Raw genomic sequence first — 14,148 nt, 5'->3', positions numbered from 1 at the left:
CTATGTGTGTGTGTGTGTCTGTGTGCAGGCAGGTTAATTTTGATACTCGTTGCGTGTAGGATAATTCATTGCTTATTATCTTTTTTTTGAAGTTGGCATGGGCAGCCGAGCATGGGGCGCATGGGGAGCTTTCAGCTTGGGGCTATATAATTTTTTTTTTTTGTTTGTGTTCATGTTTTTTTTTTTTTTTTTTTGGGGCAAACGGTGCTGATAGCAAATGCTTTATTAATTTAGTATGTGCCAGGGCAGCAAAGTATGTAGTATGCCTCACTGTTCCACACACACACACGCACACTTATACAGTCGCCCACAAGAACGTGTTGGACACACAATCGAGTCTAATGATTTATGAACCAAACACGCGCCTAGCCACAAGGACCTGAGCACATGACTGCTGGGAACCTGGCGCCCTACCATGGCTGCTGGCCAAATCCTTTTTTTTTTTTTTTTTTTTGCTAGTACTTTTTTTTTTTTTTTTTGTTCGTCTTCTTGCCGAAATCCGGCCTCCGCTTTTGCTAGGGCTCTATGATATATCGTATGGCAGTTTACCGACTGCTTAAATGAATTTTTCACGCTGCTGCCGCCTTTTAGGGGCCTTTTGGCTGCCTAGTGATCGGCCTTAGCCATTCCACGCTGTTGACTCGGAACAAAAGTCAACGTGTGTTAGCCAGTGTAAGAGAGAGAAAGAGATGGGGGGCTGTAGTGGGTGCGCACAGTACAGGAGCTCAGTTTATGTGACAATTATGAGTCATTTGTAGTTGGTGGCAAAAATCTATTTGTACTTTCAGCCTTTTGTAATTTGTGGCCTCGCAAGATTGAAAGCCCCGAGGAGAGAGAACAGCTGCAAATGAGTTTGTGCGTGTATATAGGACTCTTGAAATTGAAAGAAATAAAGCAAAGAGAGAGAAAGAGGGAGATATAATAAGGGAGAGAGAGAGAGAGGGAATGGCAAGGGGCATTGAGACAGAGAGATATCAGCATTGTTATGCCGTAAATAGAGTCTACTCAGAGAGCTTCAACATGCTAGATCATAGTGCTTACGGTTAATTTGAGAGGAAATATAACTGACTGAGTGGATTCTTATAAAACTGGGGAACTATTTCTTAGAAATGGCTCCGAATGGAATTAATTAATGGAATTAAAAAAAAGCAATGCTTTTTACTCTTCTTGTTTCTTCTATCTCTGGTTACCATAACTATCGCTGACTAAATAAATTAAGGAACAAATTAATAGATAATAATTACAATTATATTTATAAATGATTTTTGAAAAAATACTAAATTAATGTAAATACATATACAAAAAAAAAATAAAAATAAAATAAAAATAAAAATGAAATAAAATAAAAATAAATAAATAAATAAAATATATAAAATAAATAAAAAAAATAAAAAAAATAAAATAAATAAAATAAATAAAATAAATAAAATAAATAAATAAAATAAATAAATAAATAAACAAAAAAATAAATAAAATAAAATTCATTAAAAGTAGATATTAAACAACTACCTAATTAAATATAAAAATATTTAAAATATTTAAAGATAAACATATATACAAAAATAAATTAAATATCTATTTAATAATAAGCCATTTAAATACTTTATTATATATAAGATATATTAAAAATATATAAAAAATAAAATATGTTAAAAAAATAAAATGAAATAGATATTAAAAAATTAACAAGTTAAATACTAAGTATTAATTACTTAATTAAATACTAGTTATTAGTTATTTGCTATCAAACTAAATAGATTATATTTTTCAAAAATAATTATAATATATATATTAAAAAAAATATTGGGTTTTACAATTTGTTTTTTACGACAAAGTTAAATGATTTTTTGTAAATCTGCAAGAATAACCACAAATCCGGCTCAATCAACATGCAAGTGTTGTTTCAACTATCTGCTAAGTGAGACGTTATCGAATATCGAGCAGCATATTCGATGCGAAATCGATACTTCTATGCTATGGCTGTCTATTTCAGTCCTTAGCCCGAGAGTGGAACGGATAGTTGAGCATTTCCGCTCAAAGGCAATTGATTGACTATTATTGCAACTGCTTTTCACTCACCCGAAATACTTGGTATAGCATTGGCTTTCATCTAGGCAAACTCGAGTCTTTCCAAAATGAAGCCATGCAGGATTGTGCGTTGCACATGCAGCAGCTGCTCCACAGATGCCGGCTCATGCAGCTGCACTGTCATTGCTGGCAAGTGGAAGGAAGAAGCGATCAGCGTGAGATTATCAGCAGGCCATCATATTTTATATCTATGGGAAATACGAGAGCATGACAATGCAGGTGAGACGGAGTGGAGGGTGGAGAGCAGCTGCTTGACTCGAAAGGTGAATGGGAATGCATTTTATTATGGAATATTCATTTGGGTGGGGAACGGATGCCTGGCTATGTTCAGCGAACAGACTCGAACACACTCCAAATTTACTTTCACATCAGGCAGTTTGAGGATGCCTGTCGCACGCCCCGCCCCGCCGGCAGAGTCCCCATGCACCCATAGGGCGTTCGTTGAGGATTTGTTTCATGTTTTAAGTTCGCTTTAAGTAGCTTAAGCAGCAGCGGCAGCAAAAACTTGACGGCATGTAGTTAGTTTTTATGCACGGCACACGCAAACTTGGCCTTCGCTTGATAAATGGGCAAAGGCTTTAAAGAGAGACTCCGACTCTGATACAGCAGCAGCGCCAACACCCAGCCCCAATCCTCGCGCCATCCAGCGCCTCATCTCGCACCCTCATTGTGAGTCGTGAGTCGCTTTTAATGAAGCGACGGGCGCGCGCTAAGGCAACATAAACTTGTACTTAGTCCGTATATTTCAGTGCTGTACAAGCCGGAAAGTTGGCCAACCAACAAAGCCGGAAGTTGCCAAAATGCCAACCAAGTATTTGCCGTCGCGCGGCTCTGAATTTCATTTAAATCAAGACAAGCTGCAGAAATCAAACTCGGCTCCGCTGATGATGATGAAGTCGTAGGCATAAAAGATTTAAAGTCGCATTGACGCTTTTCTTAACGCGCTTCAAGGAATTTTCACAAATCTATAGATTTCGCATTTGTGATTTGAATGAGCTCCAATCACATTGACTCCTTGATTAATGGCAATTGAGAGAGCTTGGCCCATTGACACGAAGAGTTCGCTTAAAGTCCAGGTCGAGCATTTGGATTGAAGGGAAAATTGAAATTTGAATTCCATCAAATAGAATTCGCTTGATGCGGGACTCACTCAGTCACGATGTCGTTGGACCTTGGGCAAATAATTAAAAAATTACGTGCAGTGTGCGGTGATGGCAGCAGCACCACCATTACCACCGTCACCACCGTCACCACCGTCACACTGTTATCTTTATTACCTAGCCGTGATCCACACTGCGGCTGCTGGCTGATGGCGCCCCATTGGGCAACCTTTTAAATTTACAAATTAATTTCATGTTACAAGCAAATTCGTAAACAAGTCTTAATGTGCACTAAAGCGTGTTGCCAACGCGGCAACCGAGGGCGTTGCCAAATGCCATCCCACTCTAACCACCTACACAGACACGCACACAGAGGCCCACCCATCGCATAATGTGCTGGGCGCCCGCCAGACACGAATTCAGCATTTATCTAGCGCCACTTGAACCGGCGGCGACGAAGCTGACGCAGGACACGAGAGGCGCGCCGAGAGCAGGAGGCGAGCTAATTTCAACGCCTCTTAAACACACAGTGGCTCACACAATCAAATAAGTCGAGCTGTACACGCTCGGCGATTGACTCTTGACTTGCGGGTTTATAGGGTGACCCTGCCAGAGCAATCTACATGAATTTAGGTATATGTCACCAGCTTTTAGCGATTATTTTTTATATAATTAAAGTATTCAAATTAAAAATAATCACTCATGATTTCTTTTATGTAGTTAAAAATAAAAAATGTACAACTTTTTTTTAGGCTTTATCCACATAGTATTATAGTAGCAAATAGTTGGCAAGAAGTTTCATACAAGTCGATTCGGCGAGAGCTGTTAGGATTCTAATGATTCATCAATATGAATTATAAATAAATAAATGGGAATTTCTTTTGAATTATTAGCAAATATTATATGAAATGCTTATACTATATTCTTTCCCTTATGCCTGGATAATGTGTAAAAATATATTTTTTTTTAATTTTGTGATATTAAATTTTATAAAAGGTAATGAAATTATAGCTCTAAGAGTATACAGTAGTAAAAAAAAAAACACAAGTGCTGAGATTAGTGTTTAGTGGAATTACATAAACAAGATAGGAATTTCGCAGTAATATAGCATTTACAGCATTTTCGATCTATGCTCCCATGCTTTAATTAGTCTTAAAGAAATATAATCTCAAAACATATAAACTGGATAGGAATTTTGCAATAATATAACATTTACAGCCTTTTCGACCTCACATTCTAGAGAGTTGTATGAGTGTAACACTTATTATAATTAAAAGATTATGAATATTCTGAACTTCGTACTGAAAATATCGTAATTAAACCTAAACAACTTCAAGAACTGTGATTATCTAAACTTATTTTAATCACCAGCCTGCACATACTCTATCAATGTTATTCTCAAACATTCTTCTTCTTGAACTAGTGGTGCTATCTTGTATAGATATTGTAATCAGGGTGCTTCTGTGCTCGACAATGTTTGCCATGTGAGTTTGTTTAACTTGGATTTTTATCTTATATTCTTGATAGTTTCTCAAATCCCTTCTCATTCAAATTTGAATTTTTAGTAATTCTAGAGAATAAGTTGCCTAGCCTGGAGCAGGCAGCAGTAAAGAAGCTCGCATATTGAGCGATTCTCAAAGTAAATATATGATGTATGCACAATATATAACTATTCAATTTTCACAATGGAACAGCATAAAATGATACAAATGAAATTTTAGTACACTTTGATCAAAGTCAAATTCATTTTATTCAACTGCTCCTCAAAAGGATTTCATAATTAAATTACACAAGCTTTCTGCACGCTTCGCCCCACTGTGCAGTTGACGTTGGACTGACAGCCGTCACTGATATGGTTTAGTTCAGGCCAGGCGTTTTCCCACTCTCACTCACTCTCACTCTCACTCACTCACTCACTCTCGCTCTCTTTCTCAACACTGTTACCAACTGAGATTCGGATTTGTCGTGCTGTTGTTGTTGTTGTTGTTGCTGTAGCTTTATGTAGATGCGAGCATATAAGAGGAAAATTGCTGCGGCAGTCGGCAATGGACAGGGCCATGTTCAAATTTGTTTCAATTCCATTCAGCCCACAGATGCGACACGTAAGCATCGCATGAAGTCATGCGGCTGCGAAGGCCTCTAGAAGCCGGGAAAGTGGAAAAACGAAAGTAGAAAGTGGAAAGGGGAGAGTCGAGAGTGGAAAGTGGGGCACGCCTGCCAGTTGTTAATATAAGCAAGGTAATTGGGATAGATTGAGCATGGGCATGGGTGGGCGTGGGCGTGGCCAATAGCCATGGCATGAGCCGCATGTCTGCCAGTTGATCAAATTAATCAAGTACATTGAAGGGCACTTGAGACGTTCTGCTGATTCAGCATACGGCTTTTCGGCAAAGGCGAGACAATGAATGCACATAAAAATAATAATTGGAAATGAAAACACAATTTTCATGGCGGCTGCCCAGTGAATTGGCAAAAACAATGGGAAAAATAAAAGAAAAAAAAATGAGAAGAAACAACAACAACAACAGGCAGGGCAAGACGATGCTGGCTGCCTGGACAGGTGCACAATAAATAAATGTTGTGCGGCTCGTTTGACCTTATGAGAAAAATATCTGCGAGCAATTATCGTGTTGGCGTTGGCAGCTGAAAATTGATATCGAATAGGGCGAGGCTGAGCCAGAGGCCAAATGGCAGATGGCTAATATTGTGGGCGAAACTCAAATGGAAGCTGGGCTCAGTCAAGCCTTAAATGCGCTTATCATTACGTGGCACACACACACGCACGCACTCACACACGCACTCACGGGTGCCACTTGCCACTTGCCACTTGCCGCTTTTTAGCGGATCACGAGTGCCTTTTGCGTTGTTTGCATATGCATGAGGAACACGCGGCGTATGCGCAACAGCAGAGGAGAAGCAACAACGGCAGCAGGGGCAGGAGCAGGAGCAACGCTTGTAACAATTACCGAATGACTGCGGCTATAGAAACAATGCCTGACGGCAATAAAAACGCAAAGCTATAAAATGAATTTTTATGTCGCATTTTCGCAATGCCTGCAGCATTGCGCCCATAAGTATGCTACCTTTTTTTTTTTTTTTTTTTGCTTACTTTGGTTGCTTGGCAGGGGACAGCAGCAGCAGCAGCAGTAGCAGCCGAAAGTTTACAAATCGTTTGCAGCGGCGAGCATATGCACTGCAATTGTCAGTTAGTGGCGGCAAATTGATCGATAACTCGTCACTCGACAGCCGAGTGGATGATCGATAGTCGTTCAATGCAACTATTTGACTGGATGAGAGTTGCTTTACAGCTTGTAAATAAAAGTGAAGTGATTTCGTGCAACGCAGATGGATGGATAGCTAGGTCGGACTTTACGAATAGCAAGCTTACAGCTCTAAGAGATTATTGCGATTGTGCAGGAGATTGTGTCAGCTCGTCCTATATTGGGTTAGTGGAGGGGAACTTACTAAAGTAGATTAGCCTTTGGCTGGTAAATGCCACACTGCAAGACCATTTTGACCTGTTGCTGATGCAGAAAGCCAGAGATGCTTCTATCAAGAATAGATAAAAGCTACAAATTATGACTATGCCTTGTATCTCTTTATTTGTATATCTACTGATCAACCTATATATTCATTGGATAACCATATTTATATATCAATCCATCTTCAGGCTTATGTACCAAAGAATATTTGCCTCAGTCTGTCCGTATATCTATAAAACTATATATGTCTATAAATCGATTAAATGTTATATAGATACATAATCCATACATTCGATACATTCATCCATATATTCTCTGTTTATTTCTATTATCTTTTAAATTTTTCTGCTGCTCTCTGTCTCTCTCTATCTCTATGTCTCTCTGTCTTTCTTTATCTTCATGTCTTTCTATCTCTCTCTATCTCCATCTCTCTTTACCTTTCTCTATCTCTATGTCTCCCTATCTCTCTCTATCTTTCTCTTTCTCCTTCTCATTATCCCTCTATTTCTTTTTTTCTTTCTCTTTCTCTCTCTCTCTCTCTCCTTATGTCTCGATCATGCGATACATCGATCCATCTCTCTTCTATTTATCTATCTATTTAGTTTATCTCTCGATCTATCTATCTATCTAACTATCTCTCCATCTAACGTTTCCTCCTTCCTTCTACCTCTCTATCTATACTACAATATATCGACCTAACTGCCTTTATACCGACTCACCCATCTAGCTAGACTCTCAAGATATATGGCATATACCAGCCTAGATCATCTTCATTTAGAACTGCAATCAATCAGTCGTTGGCGTGGGCGTGGCACACATCCATTATGCACTGCCTTCGAGCTAAATCATCAGGAGATGCAGTTAGATCACAGCTAGGCTTCCTCACAGACACACAGAGCCATAAATCATATGCTACGCCCCTATAGGCGTGGCACATTAGAATATATTTAACTGTAAGAGTTCTTATCGCACGTTAGAGCACTCGTTAGTCGCGTTCAGCTGCTTGATATGCAATTTGTTTTTATTGTTCGGTTCCTTAGGCTAAAAGAGGCTAAAAATATGCCTCTGCTTCTGACCTGCTCACGTATGCAGCTGCAGCGTGCAGCTTGCTGCAAGTCGAGGGGGGGGTGGGCGTTGGTGTGGGAGAATGCGACTCTGAGTGGTGTGAGTTGCTCCGGCGTGACCAGAAGAGGACCGAACAGTGCCGAGGTGGACGTGCACACATTTACACATGTAGTGCATAAAATGTTTATGAATTTCAGTTTATGGCGCGTAAAACACGCCAATAAATGTTCCCAGGCATTTAAATGGTTTTGCTGTTGCTTTTGCTTTTGCTGCTGCTTCTGCTTTGGCAGCTGGAACTCTTTTGCACCCAAAAGAACCAGAGGAAGCCATCCAGCGCCCACAGTCTACCAGCATTGGTGTCTGCGTTGTGTGTCGCAATAATAAACAATCAGAAATGGCATAAAGTATGCAGAATCAGCGAGGCCCCCCTCGGGCTATTGAGCGTGCCTGAAGGTGTAAGTCGTTTATAGTGGTTGCTGCTACTGCTGCCACTGCTGCCACTGCTGCTGCTGCTGCTGGTGGTGCAGACACTGGTGGCTCTTGTGGGCGCTTGAATATTTATGCATAGCATTTCTTTACCAGCTTTCAAGGGCAGGCACTGAATTGCTTTTGTTTCACTTGCTGATTTCCTGCTTTTTCTTTTCTTCTGCAGTGTGTAGCTGCCTGCCTGTGTGTGTGTGTGTGTGTGTTTGTGTACGTGTTGTGTCAAGTGCGCTCTAATGCACTTTACGACACTTTATGGCTGCTGCGGTGTTGCCGTCGCTATATAAAGAACACGACAGTTATGCTCGGTTAAGGCTCCAAGACAAGGCAACAAGACATGGAACATAAGCATAGGTTACGCTAAATTGATGGGGCTGCATATCTGCATGGATATGCATATGGAGCTTGTAGCATATGTTTATGATAATTGTTATGATCAGAGCTTAACAGCACAGAAGTTGCTTTGCCACAGATTAGTAGAGCAGCAGCAGCAGCAGCAGCAGGAGTCGATAAATGGCCACGATGTGGCATTAAAGCAGCTTAACCTATTCCAGGGGGGCTCTATGCAACTTGCATGAATCACTTAATGAATGAAGCAATCGGAATCTGTAATGCATCAAGGAGCAGAAGGCAGAGCATTAGCAACAGCATTTACATATTTTTTTTTTGTTTTCTTAGCTGACTCTGTTAGCCAGACCCAGCTGAAGGCTAAGAAGATGTTAGCTTGAGAACGTTTCTATCCTTAACAAGTGATTAGTAGATGCTCCAAGCATGAGATTGTAAATGAAACTAAAGGGAGAGTTATCAGAAGATCTGGTGATTCCTAATACAGGGCTGTCTATATTCAATGAACTCATCTGGCAGCTTTTTTTTTCCGGTCAACGAAAACCCACAGGCATGCTAGACAGGTCTGTCGAATATGTATTGCCCTGTAAATATATATATATATATATTATATATGTTGAGCTGAAAAGTTCAATAAAGTTAAAGAATATTAATCCACTCTAGATGACAGTATAGATGTTTTTTTGATCATAGTAGTTCTATAATATTTTGATATTACAGTCGAGTCTTGATAATTTGTACCCCGCTAATTCAAAGGTTGCGATAAATCGAAAAAAAATTCGATCCCCTTGAAAGAAATTCGTTCTCAATAATTCTCGATATTTTGAATTTCTGTGCAAAAAAAAAAAAAAAAACCTGATCCCCTTGCCAATTCGAATTATCAGGATTCTACTGTATTATATCATAAATCTGGCTCTGTTTTATAGTACGTTTTGTCTGTAGCCTAAAAATAGCTCTCAATTTTGAGGATTACCACTTCCTCGCCGCAGAATTCCCCAGTGAGCAAAAGTCCCCAGTGAGCAGGTTGCCGTAGAGGCGAAAGCAATTCAAAGCTAAATTCCTGGAATTTTGCCAAAGTTTTCATTGATTTACGACACGGTACATATACATATCTATGGTTGATGAGATATAAGACTAGGCTTGCTTATGCGTGTAGCTGAGATTACATCAATATTGTGATGAATCGAGCCAGTAAATGTAATAGGTATATCCGCCTCTCTTGAGCTATTCGAGGGGGTGGGAGTACAGTTTGTAGTGGTGATATCTTGTTGATTGCTTGTTTATTTTGTGCAATATATACATATGTATGTACTCATCTATACATATATAGACCATGCCCACTTGGAGTGTCACTAATCAGCTCTTGAATTGAGATGAAATTCAAGTTTATTGGGCAACTTCACATATTTTGTTGACTTCTGTCGTGGCAGTGGCGAGTATCGAGTGGCGGGTGTTGGGTGACGGGTGACAGGTGACAGGTGAACGCGACACCTGAAGCTTGACCCACATCACTGGCTGGTTTTAAAATGCGGCTAGTGGCGCCATAAAGCATGACCCAATTGAATTGTTACGCTCTGGCTAATAAAATTTTATGTGCGGCTATTATTAGGCTCTAGTGCTCTGGCGGACGGATCCCAGTCGCTCCATTTCGCTGTAAGCCGAATTGGGGCTGGGTAAACAATTGGCGGGGTGACCACAGCAGCAGCAGCAGCAGCAGCAGCAGCAGGATGAGCAGGAGGAGGAGCAGCAGCAGCGGGAGTAGCTACAAAACATTGTCATTTACTGGATGCCACCAGGGGCACCTACTGAACCAGCGTCGCCCTTTAGTACTTCTATTTCCTTTTTTTTTTTTTTGGCTTTTCGCTTTTTGTGGGAATTCGCATCCGTATACCCCGACAACGAATTCGAATTCACAGCCGCATCCGCATCGGTACACCAATCGGCAGCTGTATATATACATACCTATATATATATGTGTATATGTATGTGTGTCTCTGTATATATTTTGTTTTGTCTCTCGTTTGGCTTTTTGGCTTTTGAGCCGAAACTAATTTATTTCCTGTATTGATTTTGCGCTCAGTCGAGTTGGCGTCCAAAATTTATGCATAACTTTGTCGTCGTCGTCGTTGTCGCTTTTGTTGCTTTGATATCAGACACTTTGATTACACGCCTCAACTGTGCGTTCCTCAAGGATAGATGCCTGCCGTCTGCCGTCTGCCGTCTGTTGTCTCTGCTGCTGGTGGCTGTGCGGTTGTCGGTGTGGGTGCATGTTTTTCGCATTTTTTGCGCTTCACTTGCTTTGGACAGCGACTCGTGGCGTTAAGTACTCGCACAATTTCCATAGCACCAGACAAATAGGCGCACAATCCATTTGGATAACTAAAACCGCTCCTTGACCAAAGCTGACCTCGCAATAAGCTAAAAAATAGAAACACACACACACACACTCACACTAACACAAAACAAAAGGGACCAAATTGAAAGTCAAGTTGAGGCTAAATGTGTTCACATTATGTCTACAAGTATATATACACACACATACATACATATACATATATTTATTTGTATTGCTTCATGTTTTGATGAAAATGTTTATGGAAGTGATGTAATAGTAAATAATTATGATAATAGCAAAGTGCAAAGTTTTTGAAGAGTTTCCGTTGGCTTGAGTAAATTATAAAGAGAACTTGAGACCAAGCACATTAAAGTGCATAGATTGTTAACGGCTTCAACGGTAGTCAGCCTAAATGGCTTAGCAGCTAGTAAATAACAAAAGTTTCTAGTATATTCCAGATTTATGTTTTCTCAATGCAGCAGCTTTGATTAGGCTTATTTAAATATTAATATTAATTTAATTATTTTTGGTAGTTGAGAATAATTGAAATCATTACAATAGCTAAAGCACGGGCTGCTAGGGCCGTCTGCTTAGCATCATATTTGTATGGTGGAATACTCATATATTTTTACGTAACTTTACATACGTTCTCTGGTTTATGTTAAGTGAAATATATATTTTTCACTAATGACATTAATGACATGAGGTCAATAACAGCTGCACTAGCTGAAAGATGATTAATTTCTTACTATGATTATAATAATATAGAAGATACAAGAATTAAAAAAAAAAAAAACGAAAACTACAAAAAAATGTTATATTTTATATTGAAAACTCTTTTTAAAGCTAACCAATGGGTTCTAAGGGCTCTTCTCAAGACGGAGCGCTGCTTGCTTTGTGCTCTACAATAATTTGAGCTTGAAAATATGTTTCGAATCAAATGAAAGCATTGCAAGGAAAGGCTGCTAAACCTAACTTAATCCAATTTCCTATATTAAAAAATACATTTTAAGAATATAAATATAAAAAATTAATTATTATGCAAATTGCTTAATATAATTTAAAACTTTCGAAATGAATTTAATTTTTTTTTTAATATAATTAAAAATAGCAATAAATATAAAAAATAAAAGCAAGTTGCTTAATTTTTTTTTTAATTATTGTAGAAATATTTACACATTTCTTTATAAAATGTAAACAAAGAAATAAGTAAAATAAAAACAAAAATAAATAATTGTTGCTTAATTTTATTTTTAAATTGGTTAACAGATTTTTGATTATTTGCTTATATTATTTTTGAAACTATATATAAAATAATAAAAGCAAGTTGCTTAATTTTTTTTTTTTTTAATTATTGTAGAAATATTTACATATTTCTTTATAAAATGTAAGCAAAGATATAAATAAAATAAAAACAAAAATAAATAATTGTTGCTTAATTTTATTGGTTAACAGATTTTTGATTATTTGTTTATATTATTTTTGAAATTATATCCATATTAAATATTTACTATTAATTGAAAATATATTAAATTAATTCTAGCTCTAGCATTTTTGTCATAATTATTTGAGGTATTGTTAAGCAAAAGTATTTGAAAATACAAGCAATCACAGTAAATTCATTTTATTATTCCAATGCTATAAATAGAATAGAATTATAACTATTTACACAATGCATATATGTATGTACAGCAATCAATGCGAATTTGTCTTACAATAGCTCTTTGTCTTTATTAGCAATTATATTGCCTTACATGCTGTGAATATTGCTTTGCGGTAAATTCTTGCATAGCTACACTATCCCAGTATTTGTTAATATTCATTATAAGACAGATTAATTATGTGTGTGAGAAATTTAAGCTGAAATTGTCCTGAATGGAATGTCTCGTGCGTATAATTATATTGCTGACTGAGTGATTGACTAATTGAAGTATTGAAGTATTGAAGTGCCTGAAGACTTATTCGAGGCACTTTAGATATGCTCAGATCTCGGTCTTAGGCCAGATAACCAGCAGCTCAGGCTGATTAGCAATTGTTTAATGCATGTATAATAACGGTACACCAAAGGTCTTAATTGATTTTGAAAGCGCAAAGAGAACTAGAGCTGTGCTCAAGCAACAATAACTCGAGCAAAGTAATTCCTATGTATTTATGAATAGTAATGAAAGTTATTTAAGCAAATGAAGTTTATTATATATTTTTTCTATATATATTTTTTAAAATTTATTGTGAGTAATATTTATATTTAGATATTGGAAATTTATTGAAGAAATATTTAAAATATCAATTGCAATACAATAAGAAGTTTCAGCCGAGCTAAAGTGAGCTACGTCACTTGACAAACTTTTAGTAAGTCGCACGTAATGCGGTTTTTATGCAAACTTAATGGCAGGTATACGAGAGACTTAAAAACGCTGAGCGAAAAGTTGAGTGAAAAACTGAGCAAAGTGCTCGTTGAGTAAATACCCTTGAGAAGGTCTATAAGTACTTATGGCACTCAAACCTGTTGAATAAATTAAACAATGAAACGAATTGAACATCAAATTTGTGGAAAAAAAGAAAAACAAAAACTAGTTTCAAGAGCTGAAACACAATAAGAAACATAAAGTAAAGCAATAAAAATATAATAATATAAATTTAATGTAAATATGCATTTGAAATTGATGTAAGATTAAAGTTTTCCATATTATTTGTTGCATGTTTTCTATACTATTTGGCATATGTAACATTTTGTATAAATGCTTTCCATTACAGTTACGGCCGGTAGTGCAGGTGCGGACCTCTGGACCACTGGACCACTGGACCCAGCAGCAGGTGCTGATAGCACACAGAGACAACGGGGACTGTCGCTAGGAGCCGCAACACAAAATGAGGAGCCATAGCAGATGGTTATGTGGAATTGTGCGCCAGCTTAGCTGCTGGCTGCTAATGCTGCTAATTGCTGGCCAGACTGTTTATGGTAAGTGTGCTACACACACACACACACACAACTACAACCTCGATTCTTATCAGCAGTCACAGCACATACACACATCTCTCTCACTCTCCTCTATATATACACTGATTCACAGACCAACAATTGAGATAAGTGGCTCTCGAGCGTAGCTAAAAGTGAATGTGTCGAATATAAAACATTCCATTGCTGTTGCCCGCTTGACCTCATTAGCCTTTCATTTATCCTCTTTATTTATGCAACTACACACCCACACTGAAAGCATTTGCTGTGCACATGGCTGATGTCTCCAATTGC

At 38.0% G+C, this 14,148-nt stretch overlaps 1 protein-coding gene across 4 annotated transcripts in view; it reads left to right on the top strand.

Annotated features, from left to right (window-relative positions):
• Positions 1-14,148, top strand: part of Neto (Neuropilin and tolloid-like) — a 107,324-nt gene that overhangs the window by 29,259 nt on the left and 63,917 nt on the right. For all 4 annotated transcript variants that reach the window (XM_089265175.1, XM_089265174.1, XM_089265173.1 and 1 more), the window contains exon 2: positions 13,653-13,857. In XM_089265175.1, the coding sequence (XP_089121301.1) occupies positions 13,767-13,857 (91 nt within the window). In that variant the 5' untranslated portion in view covers positions 13,653-13,766. The remainder of the gene's footprint in view (positions 1-13,652; positions 13,858-14,148) is intronic.

Source organism: Drosophila navojoa, chromosome X (genome assembly GCF_054131105.1).
Source record: "Drosophila navojoa isolate 15081-1374.11 chromosome X, UAZ_NAV_1.0, whole genome shotgun sequence".
In the NCBI taxonomy this organism is placed as follows: Eukaryota; Metazoa; Arthropoda; class Insecta; order Diptera; family Drosophilidae; genus Drosophila; species Drosophila navojoa.
Note: the sequence above shows the minus strand (reverse complement) of the source record. Positions and strands in the feature narration are given on the sequence as shown.